This window comes from Staurois parvus, unplaced genomic scaffold (assembly GCF_062004578.1).
Source record: "Staurois parvus isolate SC_StPar_1 unplaced genomic scaffold, SC_StPar_1.0 ptg000099l, whole genome shotgun sequence".
Classification (NCBI taxonomy): domain Eukaryota; kingdom Metazoa; phylum Chordata; class Amphibia; order Anura; family Ranidae; genus Staurois; species Staurois parvus.
In genome coordinates, this window is record NW_028317895.1 from 6,410,563 (window position 1) to 6,438,332 (window position 27,770).

At 39.3% G+C, this 27,770-nt stretch overlaps 1 protein-coding gene across 2 annotated transcripts in view; it reads right to left on the minus strand.

Annotated features, from left to right (window-relative positions):
- The window catches only part of NSD1 (nuclear receptor binding SET domain protein 1), a 79,454-nt gene that overhangs the window by 10,212 nt on the left and 41,472 nt on the right, over positions 1-27,770 (minus strand). Inside the window, exons 7-20 of one of the 2 annotated variants that reach the window (XM_089671153.1) lie at positions 21,800-21,998; positions 21,181-21,302; positions 14,203-14,257; positions 13,875-13,981; positions 12,449-12,586; positions 9,588-9,711; positions 9,082-9,282; positions 7,957-8,136; positions 7,175-7,331; positions 6,876-7,081; positions 6,678-6,790; positions 4,892-5,161; positions 4,493-4,609; positions 1,520-1,661 (exon numbers count right to left, since the gene is read on the minus strand). In XM_089671153.1, coding sequence (XP_089527279.1) covers positions 1,520-1,661; positions 4,493-4,609; positions 4,892-5,161; positions 6,678-6,790; positions 6,876-7,081; positions 7,175-7,331; positions 7,957-8,136; positions 9,082-9,282; positions 9,588-9,711; positions 12,449-12,586; positions 13,875-13,981; positions 14,203-14,257; positions 21,181-21,302; positions 21,800-21,998 — 2,131 coding nt within the window. The remainder of the gene's footprint in view (positions 1-1,519; positions 1,662-4,492; positions 4,610-4,891; positions 5,162-6,677; positions 6,791-6,875; positions 7,082-7,174; positions 7,332-7,956; positions 8,137-9,081; positions 9,283-9,587; positions 9,712-12,448; positions 12,587-13,874; positions 13,982-14,202; positions 14,258-21,180; positions 21,303-21,799; positions 21,999-27,770) is intronic. The other variant, XM_089671154.1, reaches the window with a different exon arrangement.

The following is a 27,770-nucleotide window of genomic DNA, read 5'->3' on the forward strand; positions in this document are numbered from 1 at the left end:
TGGATCATGGCCTTGGACCAGTATAGCACCCCATTTCTAACATCACGCAGTGCAATAAGTGGCAAAGTAAGCACCTAAAACAGGATCTGGAGAGAAAGTTCAGAAATAAGGCTGACCGGTTGGCATACATCCCCCCCCCCCCCCCCTTCAACCTCTGCAGCAATGCTGACAGCACTCATATGTCTATTTCCCAAAGACAGCCTCTGGATATGATGCTGAGCATGTGCACTTAACTCCTTTGGTCGACCATGGCGAGGCCTGTTTTGAATGGAACCTGTCCTGTTAAACAGCTGTATGGTCTTGGCCACCGTGCTGCAGCTCAGTTTCAGGGTCTTGGCAATCTTTTTATAGCCTAGTCCCATCTTTATGTAGAGCAACAATTCTTTTTTTTCAGATCCTCAGAGAGTTCTTTGCCATGAGGTGCCATGTTGAACTTCCAGTGACCAGTAAGAGAGTGAGAGCGATGACACCAAATTTAACACACTTGCTCCCCATTCACACCTGAGACCTTGTAACACTAATGAGTCACTTGACACCGGGGAGGGAAAATGGCTAATTGGGCCCAATTTGGACATTTTCACTTAGGGGTGTATTCACTTTTGCTGCCCGCGGTTTAGACATTAATGGCTGTGTGTTGAGTTATTTTGAGGGGACAGCAAATTTTCACGGTTATGCAAGCTGTACACTCACTACTTTACATTGTATAAAAGTGTCATTTCTTCAGTGTTGTCACATGAAAAGATAGAATAAAATATTTACAAAAATGTAAGGGGTGCACTCACTTCTGTGAAATACTGTACATACTGATTTTAATTGTTGTGGGTTTAGTAACACTTTACGTAAGATGTTCCAAAAGTTTAACTTTGCATCCAATATATTATCACCACAGGATGTGAAATGGGATAGCATCTATAAAAAGTCTATGAAAATGTTACACATGTAAGTTTAAAAGGGGGTTGACAGCCCCCCTCCCAATACGCTAATGAAGTTTTTAAACTTTCCATTTTCACTATATAGCCTATATTAGACCCATCGAAGTCGCCAATGGGGATCTATGCTTCTCTGTACAAGACATCATGGCTAAAAGGAGGGGCTAGAGTCTGGAGAAGAGGCACTCCAAGGTAGGCTGCATTTGCATACAGACTGCCCTAGGTAATGTCCACATGATCCTGAGCCTGCGATTTCAATCTAATGAAAGAAACCAAGGAGGAATTTGCGTTCTGTTCCACCCTTTCAAAATCATCTGTAATACAAAGGCCATCTGGTGATGGAGCATAGCAAGTACTGTGTCACCCTATGGAATCATTTGTTAAAATTAACTTTGTCTTCTACTGCCTTAGAGGGCAAAGTGAAGGTTTACACTTATCTGTTCCTGACCACATGGAAGGAAGACTTGATTACCATAGGGGAGGAGAAGGTTTATTCCATAGGAATATCAAAGTATTCAATATCACTGAAAAAAAGGGAGTATTAAAACTTCAAAACGAGAATACTGCTATGTAAAATTCATTCTTCTTACCAGCTTTAATGTCACACAAGGCAAAAAGTCCAACTCGAGTGTCCCCATTAACAGTCCATTTTTGAGTCTCGCAGTTTGGCTGGCAGCAGTGGTTCATGAAGCGTGCAAAATTACCCTTTGGCCCAGCATCAATGATACGGTCCTAGAATAAGGTGTACACATAGTAAGCATGCCATGTACACTGTTATTTATAAGTATATGTTTTATTATATGTCCATTGAGAAACAATTTCAACGTCAATGTTGAAATAAGGTATTTTTACAGATTTTCATGTGCAGTTACTGTAAACTAATGGGTAGTGTATACAAGATCAAATCCCATAAATCTAGGCCTTTTTAATCTACAAGTTTGCTTAACCACTCATGTACCTTCACAAGTTTTGGAACAGCGAAGTTGTTAACCCTTAATTTCTCAGGAAGTTGTAGAGACGCAACATGTAGAGAAATGTCTGAAGTGATGTCAGGAACCTGAAGCGGACTGAGCTGGGTTATAGTATTACTCACATTGCTGCTAACATATGCTAACTGATTTTTAGTTAGTGCAGCTATAATGCACTGATCATGTGAGACTGTGAGATTGCGCAGTCTGCACTATACGTTAATCCATACTTCAGCACTGTTTGAACTTGTATAATACACAATATACAAGGTCCACCACAGAGGTTGAGTGTCTGTGTCAAATAAGGATGAGAGTGATCACTGAAAGGTGTAAAACCACACTGTACGTTGGTGCAACTGTAGATATCCACACCTTAGAAAAAAGCAAAACAAAAAAAAAAGAAAGAAAAACTTTTTTGCACTGCGAAGAGAGACATTATTTGCACAATTGTGTGAAGCAAACAAAGTACCTCTTATAGATATACAGTGCCTTGGAAAAGTATTCATACCACTTGAAATTTTCCACATATTGTCAGTACAATATCACAATGTCATTACAACCAACAATGTAAAATGTATTTTATGTGATAGACCAACACAAAGTGGCACATAATTGTGAAGCGGAAGGAAAATGATAAATGGTTTTCAAAATTTTTTACAAATAAAGATCGGAAAAGTGTGGCCGTCATTTGTATTCGGCCCCCTTTACTCTGATACCCCTAACTAAAATCTAGTGGAAGCAACTGCCTTCAGAAGACACCTAATTTGTAAATAGAGTCCACTTGTGTGTAATTTAATCTCAGTATAAAATACAGCTGTTCTGTGAAGCCTTCAATAATGTTCTCTAACAAACATCTGAACAAAGAGCATCATGAAAGCCAAGGAACACACCAGATATGTCAGGGATAAAATTGTGGAGAAGTTTAAAGCAGGGTTAGGTTTTAAAAAAATATGCCAAGCTTTGAACATCTCACGGAGCACTGTTCAATCCATCATCCAAAAATGGAAAGAGTATGGCACAACTGCAAACCTACCGAGACATGGCTGTCCACCTATACTGACAGACCGGGCAAGGAGAGCAGACAAGAGCCCCATGGTAACTCTGGAGGGGCATCAGTGATCCACAGCTCAGGTGGGAGAATCTGTCCACAGGACAACTATTACTTCACAAATCTGGCCTTTAGGGAAGAGTGGCAAGAAGAAAGCCATTGTTGAAAGAAAGCCATAAGAAGTCCCGTTTGCAGTTTGCGAGAAGTCATGTGGGGGATACAGCAAACATGTCTAAGAAGGTGCTCTGGTCAGATGAGAGCAAAATTGAACTTTTTGGCATAAAAAAAAAAACCGCTATGTGTGGTGGAAAAATAACACTGCACATCATCCTGAACTCATCATCCCCACCGTGAAACATGGTGATGGCAGCATCATGTTGTGGGGATGCTTTTCTTCAGCAGGGACAGCTGGTCAGAGTTGATGGGAAGATAGATGGAGCCAAATACAGGGAAATCGAAGAAGAAAACCTGTGTCTGCAAAAGACTTGAGACTGGGGCGGAGGTTCACCTTCCAGCAGGACAATGACCCTAAACATACAGCCAGAGCTACAATGGAATGGATCAAAGTATATTCATGTGTAAGAATGGCCCAGTCAAAGTCCAGACCTTAATCCAATTGAGAATCTGTGGCAAGACTTGAAATTGCTGTTTACAGACGCTCTCCATCCAATCTGACAGAGCTTGAGCTATTTTGCAAAGAAGAATGGGCAAAAACTTCACTCTCTAGATGTGCAAAGCTGGTAGAGACATCCCCAAAAAGACTTGCAGCTGTAATTGCAGACAAAAGGTGATTCTACAAAGTACTGACTCAGGGGGGCTGAATACAAATGCATGCCACACTTTTCAAATATTTATTTGTAAACCATTTATCATTCTCCATCCACTTCACAATAATGTGGAACATTTCAAAGTAAGATTATTATAAATTGTATAGAACTGAAACAAAATTATATATACATATACACACACACAATACAATATTCTTGTTTACTTAGAATCCTTTTCTTGGAGTACATTAAAGGATGGTGATCATGGAGCAGGACAGAGAAGAAAGAGTAAATAGCTGAAGCAGGTAGATCCAAGTGTAGCCATGTACAAACTGCGTCAGCAAGGATCAATATGGTACCTTTAAGACTTGGAGTTATGTCTGTGGATTCAGAGATAGAATCTAGGATGAGAGGGTAAGCTTGCACCTTCTGTTTTCTGGGTCAGCTAGCACTGCTGGATTTTTTTTTTTTTTTTACATAATTACACTAGGCAGTCTTTACAGCTTTGTTGGCCAGTGTCCAATCTCCTGGATTCAGCAGCATAGCCCAAATGTACCTGAATTACTTCATTCTGTGTCCCTTGTAGGATTAAGAAATTACATTTTTATTTTTGTGTTTAGAAACTCTTTAATAAAAGTCTATTCCAACTTCCTGACCTGGATGAGGTCCTGTTGGCAATGCAGTTCTACAGAACAATGTATTAGAGTGGAATGCATGGAATGCCAGTTTTTCAAACTAAGAAAAAGAAAGACTGTCAGCTTTCCAAGTTGCAAAAATTACCTTGTCTAGGGTTAGCATGTAGAAATTTGTGATATCATGTTCCTGAGCATAGCGAATGCGAGCTCGACATTCCTCTTCATCAATCATTTCTCCCACATATTCATTAACAAATTCACCCTAAAAAAAAAAAAAAAAAAAAAGTGTAATTTGTTTGAATGATCACTGTATCTCCTAACACGGGACACCAGTACATATACCCCATGGCATTAAAAAAATATTTACAGAATAATCACATTTGCTCAAAGATTTACAGAATAATCATAACTCTCACCTTGAGCAGTTTCTGAATCCTACAAGTACTTAAATATGGAAGGGTGTAACCATACTGCACCTTCCTAAGAAAAATCTGCATTCCACAGTCATACAATACCACCAGCCATAACAAAAAAACAAGGTCACCTTTTTTATGTCAGTTCTGCAGCGTAATCCCCAGCCCCGGCTCAAAGTTCGGAAGATCTCCACATCTGGGTACTGGCGCTTGGAGAAAGCCTGATTTTGGCAGTGCTCACCAGCTGGGCAAACTGAAGGATGGCATTCGTATAGCAGCATGCGATTAATGCATTCAGAGTCCTGACCACATGGGTGATCATCTGCTGCCTTGCAGTTGCAACGAGGGATTTCTGACAGATCAGCTGTAAGGATCTGAACCTTCCCAACTGGCCTGTTTACCTGCAAAAAAAAAAAATTTGCACATCAGGGAAAAAAATCCATCACATATGCAGTACATCTCCAATTAATGTACATGCCCACCATTTTATCCCTGTAAGGCCCTACAACTAGAGAAAAATACCTGTTAACTGCAAGACATGCACTCCACTCCTAAATCCTGTTGTGGGATGACAACACACAGTACATAGACAGAGTAGTGTCAGATCTTCCAGTTGTCTATTGCAACTACTAAACTACTCAAATCCCCTACTATTTCATTTCTAAAACAAAAGACTAAATATTTTAAAGTCCAAGATAAAAACTAGGAGAGTCAGACTTGCTAATAACACAGGACAGCTCTAAAAGCTGACATAATCAACTGGTATTTGAAATGCTGGTGTATTTAACAGACCAAAAGGCAGCACAAAACAGAAGTATAATGTTAGAGTGTACATACGCTTATTCAACATGTGTTGTTACAAAAACATTGCTTTCCTAGTTTGTAATCGTATATGAACATGGGAGCAGCAAAACTTGACCCCCAATGCTTCCCATGTAGATTTTTTAAAGAAAAGTATATGCTGTACCCTTTGTTGGCCAGCCCCTGCACAGTCCTTTAGGGTGGTTTCAGTTTATTACTAGGGTCATGAATTTTCAGCACCCTTACTGGCAATTTAAAGCACTTTCACAGGACAGGAGGTGAAGCCTAGTCTAAAAAGACAGCAGTAAGGGCCAGTTCACACCATGCCCACACTGGAACAAGCTATTCACCCATGCTATTCACACCACATGCAAAACACACTCCATCCTGCTTGCAATCAGCAGCAAATGTTAATAGAAATTGATGGCATCCCAAACACAGCTCACAAACGCAGTGTTTGCCCACACAGGATCGCATGATACTTTTGTACTACGCGATCCGGTTGCAGTGCTTTTTAAAGTAGTACATGCACTACTTTGGGTGCAGTGCCTGCGATTTAACCCATTCAAAATGAATGGGGTGAAATTGCACTGCACCTAACCTCTGTGCGTTCCTGTGCAATTCATGTGTATGGTGTGAACTGGCCCTAGATCCCTAAGTATTTCAAAACATGCTTCAAACGGGAAGCACAGAGAGGGGGTCCTTCACTCATTAATTGCAGTTGCCATACAGTAACTCCTCCTAAGCAGAATTTTTTACTTCAAACCTGTTAAAATTTTAAATTATGGAAGCACCGCCAACTTGATCTTTAAAAGGTGAAAGCACTAGGGTTGCCAACTTAATCTTGATTTTAGCATGTAATGATTCACAGATGTGAAAAGTGTTTGCAGTCAGTTAAATCTAAACTCCTGTTCGCCATGTTTCTTGCAGGTCAGTGGCTCGAAGTATTGAACTAAGTCAGCAATGGCAGCATTTTATTGTTCCTCTGTTTGATCAATAAACGTGTGGTGTTCATCTTCACATAAGGTGGTCTCATTCTTTAAAGTGCTGTAAAGCGCCAATAAGAAAGAATACTTTGGGATAGTCAAAATATATTAAAAGGAGAGGACGACTCACTTTAATGTGCTTATATGGTGGAGGCTTTTTGTCATTTTTCTTTTCCTCTTGTAGCTGCCTCATTTCTTTCTGTGCTTTTAGTTCTTCAAACCTCTCTGCAGCTTCCATTAGCCCTACATAAAATCAAAATCAATTAGAAGGCAAGGAATGTATATCTGGTGTCACGATCTACAAACCACGAGAAATCATATGAGATACCCTTTTTGTAGACTGCATCAACCCCTTTGCTCATTTTATCTTTATTGAGGGCATCTCCTTCCATATATGGAAACACTCTGGCCTGGTGGGTCCACAAATAGTCCTTTGACCCAAAAAACAAAACCGGAAACTCTCCAATGTCATGCTTCATCTTCGTGATGTTTGTAGGAATGCTCTTTGGATGGCAAACCTCAGCTGGCCACCACCTGAGAAGGAACAGAAAATATTTGGTTACCAAATCCTTCATGACAAATTAAAAGAATGTGGTTTGGTGGTTCCCACTCAGTCAATTTCTTTACCTGTATCTTCCAACCTTTACCCACACCACTTCCTTATAATGAGGTTTTTTGCCAGCTTTACAGTCATTGCAGAACCAGTTTCCCTCTGGCATTTCGATGTTAAGACACTCTCGGTGAAAAGCAGCTGGACAAGATTCACAACAAAGGAGACTTCCACCTAATGTAAGGGCAAGAGGAGAAGAAAAAAAAAAAAAAAGCTCCAGATGAGCCATTGTAATGTCTATCTGGCCCTTCATTTTGTACAGACAAGTCAGTGAGAATATACATATACAGTATATTTCGGAGTCCTTGATTATAAGACAGGCAGTTCTAAGCTCTTCTGGACTTGTTACCAAGAAAAACACCTTTTACTGGTAATTACTAAATAACAGCTAGCCATAGCTAATTCAATTTGTAGAACCAGAGTAATACATCCCATGTACCATCAACTGAAAACAAAATTCCAACACTGAGATGACCACAACCTGAAACAATAAAAAAAATAATAATCTAGGGAGGCCAAGCATAAAACCATGAGCAGTTGGCAAATTAAGAAATCCACAAAGAGGGTCCTGAAATTTGCAGAACGGAGACATCCAATGTCCTAAGAACATTAGCAAACACTGAAACATGCTGGTTGTGGGAGAAGTTATACCCCACAGGACTGGTCTACTGTTTTTTGTTTGTAATGTCCAATTTTGTCGGCAGCAGTATACATTCTAACAATCTAGTAATAAAAATCTACATAACTGAGAATACGTATTTCACAGTTGCTACAGAAGACGACAGAATGATGACCTTACCCTCAGAGCACACAAAGCACCAGCTAACATTGATATGCTCGTGGTTCTTGCATCCCCTACGTGGAGTAAAATGGTTGGGGCAAATAATGCTATTAGAAGCAAGGGTAACTGTTCCTGCAGCCACACAAAAATCGTTGGCATGATATGCAACCGGGCAACGGACACATCTCATCAATCGACCTGTTGTAAAAGAATAAACTTCATTCATATTTTTATTACAGTAAATTAGGTTTACACTAAGGAAAGCACACACACATTTACAGAAAGTTTAGACCCTTTTTTCATAAAGATTGCTAAATTATATAAACTGCAAAGACCAGCACAAATTTGTCACCTTCTCAAACAGAATCAGTCGTGAATTTAAAAGAATTGATGTGTATCTAAAGGCCAAAAAAGAAACATTTTATATACTTGTGTTCTGAAATCCAAACATTTTTCAATAACATTGAGAAAACCTTGCAAACTGTACAGATTTCTGGCAGAATCAACTTTCTTTTTCTTTTGCATTTGCATTTTATAAAACAGATAAATATAAGTTTGAAGTATTTGGTTAACAGACCAAAAGAGAGCAAACAAGTATTCTATGGTTATGGTTTCTACATATTTTAATCACAACTGTCCCTGATCTGCATATCCCAGACATTTTCAACTTTTTTTAAGCAAAGAGGAACTCTTAAAATCACATTCCTGTCTGAGGGAACCCCTGCCAATGTCAACAACTCACAGTACATTAGTTTGATGCCCAGTGGGAAGAATGCTCCTCACATTTGTGGTCACTGGAAAGAATCCCCCTTTACAAAAAAAACAAAAACAAAAGCAGAAATTGCTCAAAGCTCAAGGAACCTCCTAGCAACCTCTGGAGGAACCCTAGGATTTCATGGGTCCTTTGTTGGAAAAGGCTAGTATATACATGCTTATCAAAATACACTAAACTGTTAGAGTGTTTTTAGCAATGAAACCTGCAAGTACGGTTTCAGGCTTCATTCATGCAAGAGCTTCTGTCAGTGTAGGTCTCGCTGTCAAGCTAGGGAAAGGTATACTTCATCTTTAAATGGTTAAGGTGGCTGGTACTCCTGCTACTCAGAACTTGAGGATCTCTTGCCGTTAAATTCTGTTCAGACTTACCTTTAGAAGCTGATGGGTTGCTGGGATTGTTGGCATGGCAGGTGATGCACACATGCAAAGAACAGCGGAAGCCTTTATTAAGCTGTAAAGTGGGGGGATAATTAAAAGCACAGTTTTCATGATAATACTTCCCACACAGAGCTAGAGAGCAGCGTTTCACCCCAGAATCAGAGGTTTTGCACACAAAGCATGAATGGACACCTAGGACAAGAAGAAATAAATTAATCTGGATAGCCAAATTGAACATTAACAGAATACTGATTAACGTTATCAGCATATTTGTAATCTGGAACATTGGTAATAATTTTGTGAACTGGTTTAAATTGGATCTTTCATCTTACAACTTTTAACATTTCATACTTATACCATGTACAGCCATGCATTATATCTTTTTATGTATTTTGCAGTATGAAAAGCAGGGATGAACCGTAGAATTTTCACTTTGGTGGACATGTGGAAAAAATAATCTCATTTTACCTAATGTTACAGAACAATCCTACACGTACCTGAAGAACACTCACTACAGATGAACTTTCCCCGAGGCATGTCACGCATACCAAGGCACCCCAAGTGAAATGCTCCACAACACTGAGCCTCACACAGCAGCAGTTCCCCTGGTTTTTCACAGACCTGTAAAGAAACACATGAAACTGATGAACCACCACTTTTAAAGCCAAGTATTTAATAACCAAAAGTGTCAGGAAGGCTACTACAATATAGACAAATACACAAACTAAACAGACCTATTATTATCAAGGAAATAAAAGCACCAACTGGACATGCATTATGACCCAACATATTACACAACATTTTATGCAGAGGAAAGCAAAAAACAGTCTTTCACTGGCCAGAACAAATAAGTGCATATATAGCCAGAATGTTTTTTTTTTTAAACGAGCAGGAAAGGATTAGAACCCAAGTCAGGTGTCTGTCCTGTCCCCAGGACAGGAACTGAAGGGAAATCTCCAACAGCAACACAGAAGTAATTAGTAGAAGAGGAATGTTAGAAGCGCTGTCAGCTTATTTGTCATCCTTTTCCATTTTGCAAATGTCCACTTACTTCCCATTAGTCATAACATTGTCCTTAGAAGAGAAAAGATGGGAAAGGAGAAATAGCTCTAATAGAGCCCTAGATAGCAGTAAAACCAGACAGGAATGCTAACCTAAACATATTTTTTGTAAAATATAAAAGATGATGTTGCATCGAGTAAATAGATGCCAAACATGTCAAGTCCTAGATTGTAAGCTCCAAAGAGCAGGGCCCTCGAACCCCTCGTGTATCACACTGTATTGTCATTGTACTGTCTCATGTATTGTCTCCCATTGTAATGTACAGCGCTGAGCGAACTATTGGCGCTATATAAATACTGTATACTAATAATTTAAAATTGTGCACATGTGTAATAGCGACACATTACAGTACCTAAAATATAAAAACTCACGCTGGGCGGGAAGTCATTACAGTGTATTTCCACTTTTGCAGTCAATATATGTTACATATCTATATTTTTCTCTTTAATATAAACCTCAAAAAAAAAAAAAAAAAAAGCAGGCGTCATCACTGACTGCAAGTATATGAGAGGCAGTCTGCGCCAGTAGAAAAGACAACCATTGTTTACGTCTGATAATGAGGTCTGCCAGCACAGTGCAGAGGGCTAATTATGCCAAGCACAGCTTCCAACTCCACTTACACAAGGAGAACTAAATAATTTTTTTTCAGTGCTAGAGTTATCAGAAAAACATCTAAAATTGTAAGTAGCAATGGTTTTTTTTTTTTTTTTTGTTATGCCATGTGACAAATATACATTCGGGATTATCCCAATTTGTTTTCAAAAGTGGAAATACACCAAGATCAAATTACGTGCAATATTATCTCTAGGCTGATTAATCCCTAACTTCAGCAGACTTTTATTAGCTGCCTGACCTGAAGAGAAGAGTTTGGTGTTGGCTTTTAAAAAGTGCCCCCCACTGATATTTACCTTCACTTCCTGTCCAGACACCAATCATCTAGATAATGCAAACAAAAGCCTGAAAGAAATTCTATACGTTCCACCCTCTGCAACAGGGGTCTCCAAACTTTTTAAACAAAGAGCCAGTTTATGGTTCTTCAGACTTTAGGGGGGCCAGACTGTGGCCAGTGGGAGTAGAAAATGTCCTGGGGTCAGTGGGAATGAACAATGCCCTATTTTTGGTGTCAGTGGGGGGAATTGTGCCCCAAGGGCCAGATAAAGGCAAGCAAAAAGCCACATCTGGCTCCCGGGCCAGTTTGGAGACAACTGTTCCACACTGCTTCTTTTTATTTTTGCAGGGTTCTCATTGAGGGGATTTACCCTCACTTTCTGTTCTGTCTGACACCCATCAAATAGACAGGAAGTGAAGAGAAATCTGCCAAGCTGGGATACACTGCAAGTTCATAAACGTTCTAATCCTTTATCACATTACCAAATGCTACAAACATGTTGGCTGGTTTTAATACTTGGGTCTACGGGTCCGACTTGTTTTCAGCAGTTGCTATTTTACTTTAATGTGTAAACTGTATAATCTGAACCCCTTGCTGTCCAGTACAATTCAAAAAGCATACAGCTAAATGAGCAAGACATTCCCTCCTTTCTGTAAATGGTGAGAAGGAGTGAACAGAACTGACAAAGATGCATTAGTTTGTCTTCAACAGTTTCCTAGAAATAAAAGTTTATCTTTTAGCATCGCATATATTTAGGTACTCACCCAGATAAAAATCAAAATAAGTTATTCATACTCTACACATGGGCAGACTTGAAAAGTTTTTTTCATTGGGAACATTTTAAATCCTTAACATTATCAAGCTCTGGCATTACTTTGCAAGGGATTTTCTACCACCTGAATAAATTATGTGATCCCTATATGGCTTTTTGGAAATTGTCCTCAAAGTGAAAAATACTCTTCTTTAGGAAACCGATCTGTTCAATAGATCAGTATAATTTAACCTAAACAAATATTGTATATTGAATTTTATTTCAGTATATAGTTTGTAATTGTTTATGCATATGAGTCAACCATATTTAATGTATCTTGATGCAAGGAGAACAGATATTTGAGACTAGCTGAATCACATTTGTAGGGAGCCTTTAAGCAAGGATGTAATTTATACTCGCCAACTAGAGAGAAGCCTACAACCAGTATATAAAATAATGAAAATATTGAACGGCACATCGCATTAAAAGGGTGAACGTCACACCAGACAACTTTCAGATGACCTTAGGAACAACCCAAAACAAACCCTCAAAATGCATTATAGCTTCTCGAAGTTGATTTAAAATGCAGAATAAAATGTGTGTAAAGCAAGGCAAAGATTTTTAGGGTTTATTCAATTCAGGGGCTGAACAGTTACCTGGCACACATTCTCTTTCATGGCTGCTCCCCCTCCACCTCTCTCAAAGCTCTTCTTAGAAGATCCTCCATGTTCCTGATCTAGTCCCTCCTCAGCTGTGTCACTTGGACTGGCTGCACCAACATCATTACTTTCACCCTATACAGAAACACCACACAATGTAAACCACAGCATCATATAGTTACTTAAAGCCATAATTACACATTTACATCAAATGCGTTTTTTTTTTTTTTTTTAACTCCTTTAGGAACAGGCATAATTACAAAAATGAACGCCTAGACCAAAGTTAGCAGCGTCAGTTAATATGACAATAAGTAATTAGCCTACATAAATAATTCTTACGTTTTTAAAAGCTGAACTGCAGGTATAATCTTAATTGCATGGTTACGTTGGTCCAGCTTGGACCAAGGCAAAGTTCATACTGGATAGACTGCTGAGGAAGCTATCAATCACAGTGATTGCTGCAATCTTTCAGGTTCTGTGCCATGCGGCTTCACCACTGAACACTGACAAGTAGCTTGATCAGCACCATCACAATTCAAAGAACACTTTTTATTTTTTCAGTGAAGGCATTCTCTGATTGGACAAGGAGGAGAGCTGCGGCGATGACATCACAATCTCCATCTTGTCAAGAGAAAGCCTTACATTCACTCAAAAAATACAAGGTATTCTGTGAATGGCTGTGGTGCCAAGCAGCACAGTACACGAAAGATTGCTGTGACCATTACTAGTAGCGCCAACTACTAAAATGATAACTCGCTTTCACAGCAGCCGATCAGATATGAAATATGCACTTACATATGTAACTATGCAACCAAGATCATGCCTGGTGTTGACCTTTGAATATACAGTGGATATAAAAACACACATATTAAAAATGTCAGGTTTCTGTGATGTAAAAAAATGAGACAGATAAATCATTTCAGAACTTTTTCCACCTTTAATTCCCTCCACCTAAAAGTTTTCAGTTTGTTGTTCAACTTAGTTGTACAGTTTATAAGTTACATTAAAAAGGTGGAAAAAGTTCTGTAATGATTTATCTATGTGTCATTTTTTTACATCACAGAAACCTGACATTTTAGTGTGAGTGTGTAGACTCTTTATATCCACTGTATTTGTATACAAACATTTTCTGCTCATGTGATAAAAAAAAAAAAAAAGACAAAAATGTTAAATGCATTTTGGTTATTTTACACTTACAAACTGTTAAATGTGTACATATATTTAAACATACTATATAGTACTGTGGTAGATGAAGTTGTGCCTCTATGCAAGGCAAAACTGAAAGCTAATTTAAACAAATCTTATGCGATCAAAGTGTAAAAGATGATTAGAAGTGAACCATATTACCCAAGAGGAGACACAGAGAAATCACTTGTCCTATTATACGCACAGCATAGCAACATAACAAATAAAAATCTGTTACCTCCGAATTTGAAGCTTCCCGAGAGGACAGGTGCTTTTCCTTCTTGATCCTGCCAGCAAGTCTTAACCGTTTACGCCTCTTCCGATTTTCAGACAGCCTACCGGTTGCTGGGGGGGGAAAAAAAAAAAAGAAGGATGAGTAACATTCAGCCTGAAGCTTTGGAGGTTTTATATGGATCCACAAGAACATGAGAAATAAATTACTTAGCATGCATTAATAAAAATTCCTTATGTTCAGGACACTCCAGGATTGTTCTTTTGTACATTTGTCAGTGTTATAGTAACGTACAAATGACAACAAAGACCGTAAAAGTATATTATGACCTTACCTTTTCTGTATCGGATACGTTTCCGAGGTTTCTTCACAGGCAAATCAATAGCAGGCTGAAATAAAAGAAGTGCAAAGATGCTACCCATTAGGAAAGTCGTACATAAGTCAAAATGCATGAAGGTAATGGATACATGGATTAAAAAGAAAGAAAAAAAAAAAAGTTATTTACAGTGGTGTGCCAAAATAAAGTAATTGCTGCGAGGTTAAAAGCTAAACAGTAAACTATACATCCCTGACTAGAAGGCTAAAAATGAATAGTAACTGAAGTAAATCAGAGTGAGCAACGAAGACTAAGCTTTTGTATTACCTTACATATATCATATGTAACATACATACATACATACATACAGGGATGTGCAAATCCTATCGCCCAATTCCCAGGACATGCAGTTCCAGGCACGAGGCAGGTAGTTTGTTTTTTTCCCATTTACCCTGCTGTGGGCAAACAGCAGGGGTTCCTTTATTTTCAGGAGGAGATTCTGTTTTCACTAAAACTGATCCAAGCAGCTGATTAGCCGCTCAGATTGCTTTTAGAAGCAGTGGGAGAGGTTTTTTTTTTTTTTTTTGATCTGATGCTTTCCAGGGTAGAGAGAAAGATCTCAGGTCTTATAGACCTCAGATCTCTCCATAAAAAGGACCTGTCATGCTTTGTTACCATAGGAGATGTTTACATTTCTTGTGATAGCAATAAAAGTGATCAAAAATAAATTTAAAAAAGGGACAGCTTGAACGTTCATAGGTCCCCAGAGGTGGCCCTTTTTCAGCAACTGCCCACAGACTTCCCCCTTTAGATTGTAAGCTCCACGAGCAGGGCCCTCACATTCCTTCTGTACTGAAATGTATTGTAATTGTACTGTCTCCCTTATATTGTAAAGAGCTGCTCAAACTGTTGGAGCTATATAAATCCTATATAATAATAATAATCCCCAAGAAATTGGTTAAATTGATTCTTTATATTCTCCTGGTGGCGAGAATTGCAATAGCCAAATACTGGAAGCAATCTGTGATACCGCTTGACTATGTCAAAAATGAACTCAATTGGATCATGATTAATGATAAGCTCACTAGTATTCTTAACAACACTACTTCTAAAATTTGATAGTACTTGGGAACCATGGAATCAATATTTTTCTGTTACTTAGAAGACTCCTGGCTGATCCTCCTTTACGCTACTCTTCCTTGCCTTTATTTTCCTTCCTTTTTGTTTCAGACTATTGTTTTCCATAGTTTCGATTCCGACATCCCACTTTGTTGCAATATATGCTGATATTTGACTAAGGATTGATTATGTTTAGAGATACTTTATTTTCACTGAATATTTTATGTCAGACTATTGCTGCCTGGTAGTTTACCTTGGACTCTAGCATGCACTTGAGGGATTGTTTGGTTTCATGCCTAGCTACTTAGTTCGTTTCTTCACCCTGTTATTTTTCTTTGATTGTATCATTCCTTAGTTACTAGGCTTACTATTTTGAATCCTGTCACCCACAATTGTGGGTTTTATTCCTTTTTATGTATTTCTTTAATTAATAAAAACATTGAAATAAAAAAAGGGACAGCTTGCAGTGACGAACACATATATAAGTCATGTACGCATATGTAAACAGTATTTGTACCACACGTGAGGTATCGCTGCAAATGTTATAGTAATCAATAATTCTAGTGCTAGACCTCCTCTGTAACTCTAACTGGTAACCTGTAAGAATTTTTATAGCGTCGCCTAAGGAGATTTTTAAGTATTGTAGTTTGTTTCCATTCCATGAGCATGCGCAATTTTCATGTCAAAGTATGACATGTTAGGTATCCATTTACTCGTCATACCCTCATCTTTTATAGCTTACCAAAAAAACAGGTTATATATTGTTTTTTGCATTAAAATTTAATAAAATATGTTTAAAAATTACCATGTGATAGAATAAATTGCAACAACTGCAATTGTATCCTCTAGGTTCTCTGTTAAAAAAAAAAACTAAAAAGCCAAGTAAAAAAGAAAAGAAAAAAAAAGTAAAAATGTATAAGGATTTAGAATAAATATATATATATAAATATATATATATATATATATATATATATATATATATATATATATATATATATATATATATATATATATATATATACAGTCATGGCCGAAATTGTTGGCACCCTTGATATTTTTCCTGAAAATCAAGTATTTCACACAAAAAAGGTATTGCATTAACACATGTTTTGCTATACACATGTTTATTCCCTTTGTATGTATTGGAACAAATATAAAACAGAGGCAGAAAAGCAAATATGACATAATGTCACACAAAACCCCAAAAATGGGCTGGACAAAAGTATTGGCACCCTTAACTTAATATTTGGTTGCACACCCTTTGGAAAACATAACTGAAATCAGTCGCTTCCTATAACCATCAATAAGCTTCTGACACCTCTCACCCGGAATTTTGGACCACTCTTCCTTTGCAAACAGCTCCAGGTCTCTCTTATTGGAAGGACACCTTTTCCCAACAGCAATTTTAAGATCTCTCCACAGGTGTTCAATGGGATTTAGATCTGGGCTCATTGCTGGCCACTTCAGAACTCTCCAGCGCTTCTTTGCCATCCATTTCTGAGTGCTTTTTGACGTATGTTTGGGGTCATTGTCCTGCTGGAAGACCCAGGATCTTGGACGCAAACCCAGCTTTCTGACACTGGGCCCTACAGTGCGACCCAAAATCCTTTGGTAATCCTCAGATTTCATGATGCCTTGCACACAGTCAAGGCACCCAGTGCCAGAGGCAGCAAAACAACCCCAAAACATCATTGAACCTCCACCATATTTTACCGTAGGTACTGTGTTTTGTTCTTTGTAGGCCTCATTCCGTTTTCGGTAAACAGTAGAATGATGTGCTTTACCGAAAAGCTCTATCTTGGTCTCATCTGTCCACAAGACGTTTTCCCAGAAGGCTTTTGGCTTACTCAAGTACATTTTGGCAAACTGTAGTCTTGCTTTTTTATGTCTCTGTGTCAGCAGTGGGGTCCTCCTGGGTCTCCTGCCATAGCGTTTCATTTCATTTAAATGTCGACGGATAGTTCGCGCTGACACTGATGCTCCCTGAGCCTGCAGGACAGCTTGAATGTCTTTGGAACATGTTTGGGGCTGCTTATCCACCATCCGGACTATTCTGCGTTGCAATCTTTCATCAATTTTCCTCATCCGTCCACGACCAGGGAGATTAGCTACAGTGCCATGGGTTGCAAACTTCTTGATAATGTTGCGCACTGTGGACAAAGGCAAATCTAGTTCTCTGGAGATGGACTTGTAACCTTGAGATTGTTGATATTTTGCCACAATTTTGGTTCTCAGGTCCTCAGACAGTTCTCGTCTCCTCTTTCTGTTGTCCATGCTTAGTGTGGCACAGACAGACACACAATGCAAAGGTTAAGTGAACGTCTCTCCTTTTTATCTGCTTTCAGGTGTGATTTCTATATTGCCCACACCTGTTACTTGCCCCAGGTGAGTTTACAGGAGCATCACATGCTTGTAACATTCTTATTTATCCGCAGTTGTGAAAGGGTGCCAATACTTTTGTCCAGCCCATTTTTGGAGGTTTGTGTGACATTATGTCGAATTTGCTTTCTTTCCTCCCTTTTTTTGTTTTGTCCCAATACACACAAAGGGAATAAACATGTGTATAGCAAAACATGTGTTAATGCAATACGTTTCGTGAGAAATACATGATTTCCTGGAGAAATATCAAGGGTGCCAACAATTTCGGCCATGACTGTATATATATATATATATATATATATAATTATTATGTTTTTGGGTTCCATGTAATTTTCTAGCAAAGATTACAGATTTTAACTTGAAAACAGAAAGTGTCAGAAGGTCTGATTTTAAAGTGGACATTGGAACTTGACTTGGCTGTTCAGACATTCCTAACAACACCTCTACCTAATAAAAGACATCAACCCCTCATATTTTCCATCCTGGCAAAAAATAGATATTTATTTATTTTATCAGGACACGTGGATTGTCATAAAGGACAAGTAGATTGGGACCCCATTTTAGTCCCTTGGATAAGTAGTTTTTGTTTTAAATTCCAGACCCCTGTATAGATGGTGCCTGATGTTACCAAATATGTCAGCGATATAACAGAGAGCAACTTCTTAACATTACCATTAGCTTTTAGAGCAACTATTTTTGGTTAAAGCTGAATGCTAAGGTTTTTTTGTGTGTTTTTTTTTTTTTTTTTTTAAATACCAGTAACATAGTTATCTGAATTTGATCTGGTATCAGCCTCTTGCAGAAACCGGTACAGCTTAACCTGGGAGAGGGAAAAGCAGTACAAGGTGCCTATCAATTTTTCTGCAATGCTCAGGTGCTAACAAGTGACATGCTGATATAATGAGTTCTGCTTGCAGAGTATGATATACCAGACTTAGAGAATACAACCTCCTTATAGCCTACTCATGCCCCAGATGTCTGCTGTGGTCATCAATGATCAAAGGGCTGTACAATTTTCAGTAAAATTAGAACCAAAATACATTAGACCTCTAAGTGTAAAAGAATTAGCAGGTACAGCTGCCCTGTCTTTGCATCCTGGGCAATTTTGTAACTTTTTAATATACGTTAAATCAGCGATTTTTTTTTTGCTAGAAAATTATCTGAAGACCCCAAACAATCCTTTCTGAAAACAGATACCCTATAAAATTATATGATGGAGTAATTTTGTGCAGCACAATATTTGAGCAGTTGTTATCAAAAGCATATTTTCAGTAAAAAGAAAAATATACACAAATTAATTTTAGTGCACACAAAAACACAATATAAGACCCAATTTTATGGTAAATATAAAAAAGGGGCTGTGTCAAGTAAAGTAAAGTAGTCTCTAGAATTTTTCTCCCTCTCAGCCATTCGCAGCAATATCTCACCTGTAATGCAATCACTATTTACATACTGTACATGTCTGCACCCTGTGCGCATGTTAGCATTTATGTATGCAAAGGGAGACAGGATTGCTTTAAATTTTTTGTTTTTATTTTTAAAAAATGTTAACACGTAGTTTGGTGGATGGTGGACAGGTTGCATTTACCTGTATGTTACTGTGGCCTGCAGCATATCTGCGGGCCCCTTGTGGCCCTGCAGAATGGAATGGGCCCTGGTTTGTTCTAGAACATGTATATTTGCAATTGCTTAAAAAAGCTTTCCTTTGACAAAAAAGAATGTTAACACTTTGTTTTGTTTAACTATATTACTATCACAAGGGGGCTAGCAAGCTTTCTGCATAGTAGCATGGGCAGGATCTCTATATGGATATATTAGGGGCACTTTAAGTGCAGTAAATGTTATAACTGATGGCTGTACAGGATCACTTTTACTGAAAAGCTGGCACCCTGCTGAAAAGAAAAAAACAAACACACATGGTTCTAAGCTCAAGGCTGGAGTTGCATTGTGAGCTTGTCATAACGCCCTGAAGTCCAGGTTGTAAATATATAGGAACAGCAAGTGGTTAAAATGATCTGTCAACAGACCATTTCAAAAACAATTTTCCGTTCAGTTATATTTTAATTTAAAAAATGTATGCATTTTAATTACCTGTAAAAGCCTCCTCTGTGTAGGCATCCAAAAGGTCTGAGACTGCTGCTGGATGCCACCATGTTGGAGGTGATATGCCCAAGCAGGCTCAGAGCTGAATATTGAAAGTATTCCCCTTTGCTTCTCCCCTGATGGCTACATAAAAGTTATGTAGGGAGATGAAGGACAGAGAAGCTAGGCCAGACAAACCATAATTACACACTCCCAGAAGTGGAGAGGGGTATGATGTGGCTAAAGGGATGAGGGACTGTGCTAGGAAAACAACTCTGGATCACACTTTGAGACTATGCACACTGGCTTAAAAAAGCAAATGCTCTTGGCAGAGAGAGAAAAAAAAAAACAAAAAACGCTCATTTTGAGTGTTTTTTTTTTTTTTTGTACTAGCATTTAGGAGCAGTTAGAGTTTTTTTTTTTGCTAGAAAACGTTCTCAAAAACACAAAGAGAAGTGCTTTTTTCATGCCAAACACCTGTAGACTAACTATTTAGGACACTAGTTTCTTCTACAGGAAATATATTAAACCTCTCTAGGAGCAGCTGTTTTTTTTTAAGCCAGTGTGCATGAAGGCTGAAGATAGAAGTAAAAAGTTGAATATGAATTGTTCTATAAAGACAGTGAGGATCCTTTCATAAGGATTAGTTTTTGATGTTTAAAAAGCGGCACAAAAACGCATTAAAAATGTATCCCTTTTAATCCTATGGAGCACTTCACACCAATGCGCTGCAGGTGCAGCAAGTTTTTAAAAATCCTGCATGCTGCAATTTTGGTGCATGCATCAGAAACTAACCTCCCTATTGAAATCAGTGGAAAACGCATCAAAAATCGCACTGCACTTGTATTTTTGTTGCATTTTTTGAGTTGCACTCCATATTTCACAGGTGCAAGCTGGGAGTCAGGTAAGCAGAACACACCAAAAACGCATCACAAAACATATACAAGTTTTTACCACGCTTTTTCAGCAGAGCAGCGTGAAGGAACCCTAAAAAAGTTTTGCTTATTAATTGAAAAAAAGCAGTTTCCCAGGGAAATTATTTGGAGACACAGCCACAACAAAAATCAGAACCATCGAATGAGAAAAAACATTGTACGAAGAGAAAGGTGGTAATAACCAATTGACGTAGAAACTATCACAAAAAGCTTTGTCACAATGGCTTCTCTTAAGCTGCCCATAGTTTGGTAGAATTTCAAATGACAATTCTTAGGAAAAGAATGCTTTGAGAAAGTTTTTCTATTCATTAGTGAGTCAAATCAACATTCGTTTGTGACCACGTTGATAAGAAAATTGGAAGGCGCAGTAAATGTGTTTTTCATTCAATAAAGTCCATTCATTCCAAAGTCAAACGTTAAAAGCAAATGAAATCTACGGCCAGCTTTAGTCCAACCAGTTTACACAGTTGAAGAAAATCACCTTAGCTTTAGGAAAAATAGCCTCCTCCTCCTCTTCCTCTTTAATACCAAATTGTGCATCCAGGTCATCAAAGTCACACATTCTCGGAATAAGTTTACTTTTGCGTCTATTTCCACAGTTTGCTTTTGTTTACAAAGAAAAAGTGGTTACATTAATAAATGTAGAAAAGAAGCAATATCACAAGCAGGGCTTTGAAAAAATGCTCAGTACTCAAAAACATGCGTTCCTGAGAGGGCTTGGGAAGACTAGATGCTAGCTGACATGGGCATAGATGCCCGCACAGCATGCAAGAAAAGACTATTTATGAATCTGGAGCACCAGAGAGCCGTGTGCATGCAGTCTATGTTCATCAATAGAGACGCAGTGAATGTACGGACTCACCCGCACATCCAAATATGTCAGGTACACAGAGCAGTACACATCCCTGCATGTCTGTCAAATCATATGGTTTGTTTGCACGCGAGAGTCTGTACAGAAATGGAGTCTTCATTGACTAACATAGGCTGCTGGTAAGCAGCTCCACATTGCTCCAGACACAAAGTCCTCTTGCATGCTGTACTGGCATTTGCACCTGAATGAGCCCTTAACCATTAATAGGATATTCAAAAGTGATCTTCACCTGGTTTTGTTGGAGGAGAAATGCTACCAACCAATTCTTCAATAGGTTCAGTTTTTATGGTGACCTGGGTAGCCAGTCTTGAAAACTTTTCATCTTCTGCTTCTCCATTTGAAAATGAAAATTTAGTGCTCTTATTAGCAGGTTCACTCCCTGTTTTATTAGTGTGACCCATCTTGGCTCTCTCTTTGGTGGGTTCATGCTGTCATAAAAACACATTTGAAAACAGACTTGGTAAGCAAATACTCAACACAAACACCGCCTCAAAACACAAACCCTGTTCTGCATTAAGTGGGGTACACACTGAGAAAATCAGACAAACAATTGTCGGATTTTCCACAAATGTGCATTTCATGATGTAACAGACAATGGGATTAACGTGTACGAAAAAGAGTGGCAAAGGCAAACATTTCTTTCTTGTGTACAAGTTCTATGTTTGTTGCCACCTTCTTCTGGGTCGTTCTTTGCTTCTGATCTAACGTACATGGATACGTTCAATCACAGTATGTCAATTTAAGTTAATGTATCCATCACACAGCACAAAATGTCAAACAGCATGTTAACAGGTACACCAAAAAGAGCCCCCGCCCCAAAAAAAACAAACAAAAAGAACATCCTTGCAAAGTACCCTGACTCCGAAGAGCCCAAGAGACACAGATCTAGTGGAGTGTCTCTTGACAGGCACCCGATTCTTGAGACTATAAGCTTAAATAATGGTCTACCTGAGCCAACAAAATATGATTGAATGAGAGGCTGGGTTAGCCTTATGAGGGGGCAACAAAGACAGAATGGCTGTCTTTAACCGCTGCCCACCCACCCGCAATTTAAAGAGACGTACCCGTACTGGCTGTACTAACACAGGGGGGTGCTAAGCGCCTGAACGGGCGCGCAGTGCTCACCCCGCCACCACTGCTGTGTCCGGCGGACAAAGCGGAATCACGATCCCGGTGAATGGGACCCGGTGATCATGTGATCACATTGTAAGCAAAGCGGTTATGAATCAATCTCATTTATAACAGTTCTGTTTCTCTTCCTAGTGAGCTGTGATTGGCCCACAGCTTTCACACAATACAGGGTGCCAATCACAGCACCCTGTACCATGTGACCAGCTCCAACCAATCACACATCACAATCTTGAGCTGTCAAAAACCTAACTCATTCGTGACAGTTCATAAAGGAGTTAGGTTCATCACAGCAAGCTTTGCATTGTACGAGAAATTATCTTTATTTCTCCTGCAAAGCAAGGTGTAAAAAAAGAAAATTCCTGATCACCCCCACAAAATAGCACAATGTTACTATGTTAACATTGTACTATTCTGATAAAAGTATTAAAAAAAATAAAAAAAAGTAAAAAAATACTATATTGAGAACTAGAAAAAAAAAACCCTTACATTTTTTTTAATTTTTTTTTTTTTTACTACTTGCCAACAGCTTCCAAGCAATTTGCAGGCGAGCAGCGGCTCTGGGGAAGCGATGTAATCTTTCGTCGCTTCCGTTTTCGGGGTGTGAACACTCCTGCACCCTCGCTGCCCCCTCCCAGTCGGTCCAGGGAGAGAAGGGAACACAGCACTGAGTAAAAGCACTACATTTTACACACACACACACACACGTTAAATTAGAACACTTAATATTCTTATCGCTCCGTCACCCAGCCAGTGCCATTAGTACAGTGTAAGTAAATAGAATTTTTCACTTATCACTATATTCCTGCCACTAGCGACATCAGATAGCGTCAGGGACAGTTAAGCGCCCCTCCCAGCCAGGATCAGCTAGCGTTAGATTGCGAGCACACTATCGTACTCACGTTATAGGTTGCTGATCACGGTCATTACTAGTATAGTGTTTGTACAGATCAATATATTGATCAAGAACAGAATTGTACTAGTGGCTGCCTTGTATAGTGTCCTCAAAAACAGTGTTAGCAGGATCAGCCCCGTTCGCAGCAAGCACTAGCATTTACTCCCTTCGCTGTTTTTCACAGATTTGTACCAATTGATTGTGGGCCAAGGCAATTTATACGTACAACAATACATGGCTGGCCACCCAAATTCAGCTCTTGCCAGACAATTTGCATGGAAACCTATCATGGTTTCTGAATTTAAAAAACTTTTTTGGGCCCAACTCTAAACATGGCCATTACAAAAAAGAATGAATTAAGGTCATATTGGTCCACAGACCCGGTCCATCATATGCCCATGTTCTCTGCTGTTACATATATTTTTCAACATGGACCGGCAATGTACTGGTACGTCGCTGGATTTTGAGTGGTTATACCGGGATGATGCCTGCAGTTACAGCATCATCCTGGTATAGTTTTTTTTCAGCTGGTGGTCATATAAAAGCAATCCTAGTGATCAATTAGCTGGTGAATCGTTTTTAAAAGCAGCAGTAAGGGACATACCACCCCCCCCCCCCCCCCACCTCCTGCCGCCTTTCACAGTTTTCTTTGGCTCTCCTATCCAACAGGGTAATCCGACAATGCAGCCGGCAGAATGGCTCCAATCATCTCTATGGTCTAAGAGACCAGAAACTACAAGCATTTCATAATTTCCATTTCACCGGACTTTAACAGCGTCATTTGTAAATAGAGAAAGCATCTGATCACACTGATCTTGGTGAGATCAGACGATGTAAGGGCAGAGGAGATATCTAGAGTCTAATAGACCCCAGATTTCTCAATAAAAGAATACACCTGTCAAGGCCTATTGCAGTCACATGGGATAGTTACATTCCCTATGATAGCAATAGAAAAGTGAAAAAAAAAAATAAAAAAATGAAAAGGGACAGTAGAAAAATAATGAACCCCCCCCCCCCCCCCCAAAAAAAAAGCACCCCAGCCCCGCGCGTGCAAACGTTCACCCGGAGCCAGTACGTCAACAGTGGTTTCACCATGCATGTGAAAAAATATATATAATGTTTGGGGGACCAACGTAATTTTCTAGCAAAAAAAAAAAAAGTTTTTTTCATGTGAACAAAGTGTCAGAAAAGACTTGGTCTTCAAGAGTGGGTGATGTGGGGCATAAGCTTTTAATGTTGGCCCTGAAATGCCAGGATAGTAGAAGCAACCCCTCCAAATAAATTAGACACTCCAAGGTATTTGCTAAGAGGCATGGTGAGTATTTTGTAGATCTCATTTGTTGCCACGTATTTGGAAAACAAAATGCATGTTTTCGGTTCTTTTTCAAAATCCTGTCACAAAAATGCTATCTGTGAAATACTCGCCATGCCTTTTATCAAAAACCTTGGGGTGTCTACCTTCCAAAAAGTGGCCATTGGGGGGGGGGGGGGGAGGCGTTTGTACTATCCTATTTTAGGGTCTGATATGAGGAACTATGCTCTTTGAAAGCCTGGGAGGTGGTTATAGGATTTTGGGAGCCAAAATATTTACAAAAATGTGAGGGGTGTACTCGCTTCTGTAAGATACTGTATATACCATAGTTTGTAGATGCTATATATCTTTCACACAAACCAATATACATATATTGGGATATTTTTTTTCTAACCAAAGACCTGTAGCAGAATACATTTTGGTCTAAATTTATGACTGAGTTTATTGGATATGTTTTATAACCAAAAGTGAAAAATATCAGGTTCTCAATTTTTGGTCTTTTTTTTGTTTATAGCGCAAAAAAAAAGTTAAAAAAACAACGGCAGGAGGTGATCAAATACCACCAAAAGAAAGCTCTATTTGTGTGAAAAAAGGACAAATTCTGTTTGCGTGCAGCATTGTACGACCGCGCAATTACCAATTGAAATAGCACAGTGTTGAACAGCAAAAAACAAAATCGTCTGTTCATGAAAGGGAGTAAATTTTTCGGAGGGCAAGTGGTTAAGGAAACAATGGTTGCAAGATGCACTCTTAAAATAAACCAGGCTAGGAAAGAAAATCTCCCCCAGAACAACTGGGGCCCAAACAGACGGAAGGAAGAACAATGCCTTAGCTGAGATGGCAGGCAAAGATTACGTTAAGTAGGTAAGAAGTTCTGGACTGCAACATCACCTTATGCATGACCAGAAAAAGGTTCTTTACAGAATAAGCCTGCCAGCTCAGATACTTTCCTCGAATAGCTGATGGCAACAAAAAAAGCCTCCTGCTTCGCATCATGTGAAGTATGCCTTCCACAAACAGCCATAGACATTTTTGAAAGTAGACTTTCTAGTTCTAAGTATTGTAGGAATCACAAATTTAGAGATGAATCAGTCCCTTGGAATCCAAGCTTCAACAGCCTTGCTGTTAGAGCCAGCAAACAAAGCAAGATGGTAAAGCAGTCCTTGGGACATAAGATTCAAGCATTCTGGAAGAGCCCACAGAGTGTGCACCAGAAGTCCTATCCAGGGCCGTGGATAAGGGGGTACCATCAGTCTTCCTGAATGGGGCCCAGGCCAGCAGGGGGGCCAAAGCAGCTGGATGATTTGGATGTGGGCAGGGAGGGTGATCAGCTAAATGGGAGGGAGCAATTACTGGAACCGGTCCCCTGTATGGCTCTCTCTGTAGCAGCTGAAAGCTGGTTTCTTCTCCTTTCCCTCCCGCTGGCTTTCAGTTTCTGCAGAGAGCCATGCAGGGGGTTGGTTCCAGTAACTGCCGCACCCATCACCCTCCTTGTGCACCATAAATTTCCCTCGCCTGTCCAGGCCCCCCTGTGTGTCCCTATACCCACAGTGCTGCTGGCTTCCCTCCCCTCTTTCCCACAGGTAGCTGCCAGCACACAATAGGATCCTTCAGGATGGAGAGTGGGGGAAGGATCCAGTATGTCACATTTATCAGCCCCTTTCTTTCCTAAATGAACACAATGAGTGATTGATACTGAAGTATAGTAAACAGTGTTGTTTCTTTTGGGTGGGGGCTGTCAGGTTGGCTCTATGGGGCCCGTTGGTTTCTAACAGCAGCCCTGGTCCTATCAGGTTCAAGTATCACATGTATGCCACTGCCATCATGTTGTCAGACTGAATCTGGATCTGTACCTTCTGGTTGTAGGGTCATCAAATGCTGCATGGACAACCAAACTGCCCAAACACAGAAGAATGATTAGAAGAGGAGATTACTTGAACATCCAGAACCCCTGCCCCGACAGGGTGCCCAGGACAACTCCTCAGCCTAAGAGGCTGGAATCCTTTGTGAGGATCTTACAGAAGACAGGAAACAGGTCTTTGGTGTCAAATGAATCTGTCTGTCCAAGGATGGTACCGATTTGTCCCACATCATCAGAATGGTGTTGTAGGGGTCTGGAGTGAAACTAAGCAAAATGGGACTACCTCTAAGAAAGCTATCATCAGCCCAAGAAGCAAAGAGTCAGGTGACTACAGGATTGAAGAGTACGAGTCATGGAGCACAGTGTGAAGTTTCTCTGGCTTGAGAAGTGTCTAGGACTAGACCCAGGCTAGTACTAGGACCAGCAGATTAACACCTGAGGTTCAGAAGTTATTGTAGGGCCGCACAATTGAAGGGAAAGGACCAGCAGCAAAATACAGGAGTCACTGCTACTCTGGAAACATGTGGACATGCAGGTATGTGTCCTTATTTGCCAAAGAGGCCAGAACTAGAAAATAAAAATATTTTCATAATCAATTAGTATCTGATTATTGTTTTGATTAGATCAGATAAAATCCTCAATATGCAATTTTTTAGCGTGTGTGTGTGTGTGTGTGTGTGTGTACATACATATACACAGTGGGTAAAATAGGTATTGAACACACCACCATTTTTCTCTGTAAATATTTTTCTAAAGATATTGACATGAAAAACTTTCACTACATGTCGGTAACAAAAAATATATATGCGAGGTAGATATAAATAAACAGCTATATGGTGAGGGAACAAAATATCTAAATCGACTCACAGACTATATATATTTATACATATACAGTCATGGCCGAAATTGTTGGCACCCTTGATATTTTTCCTGAAAATCAAGTATTTCACACAAAAAAGGTATTGCATTAACACATGTTTTGCTATACACATGTTTATTCCCTT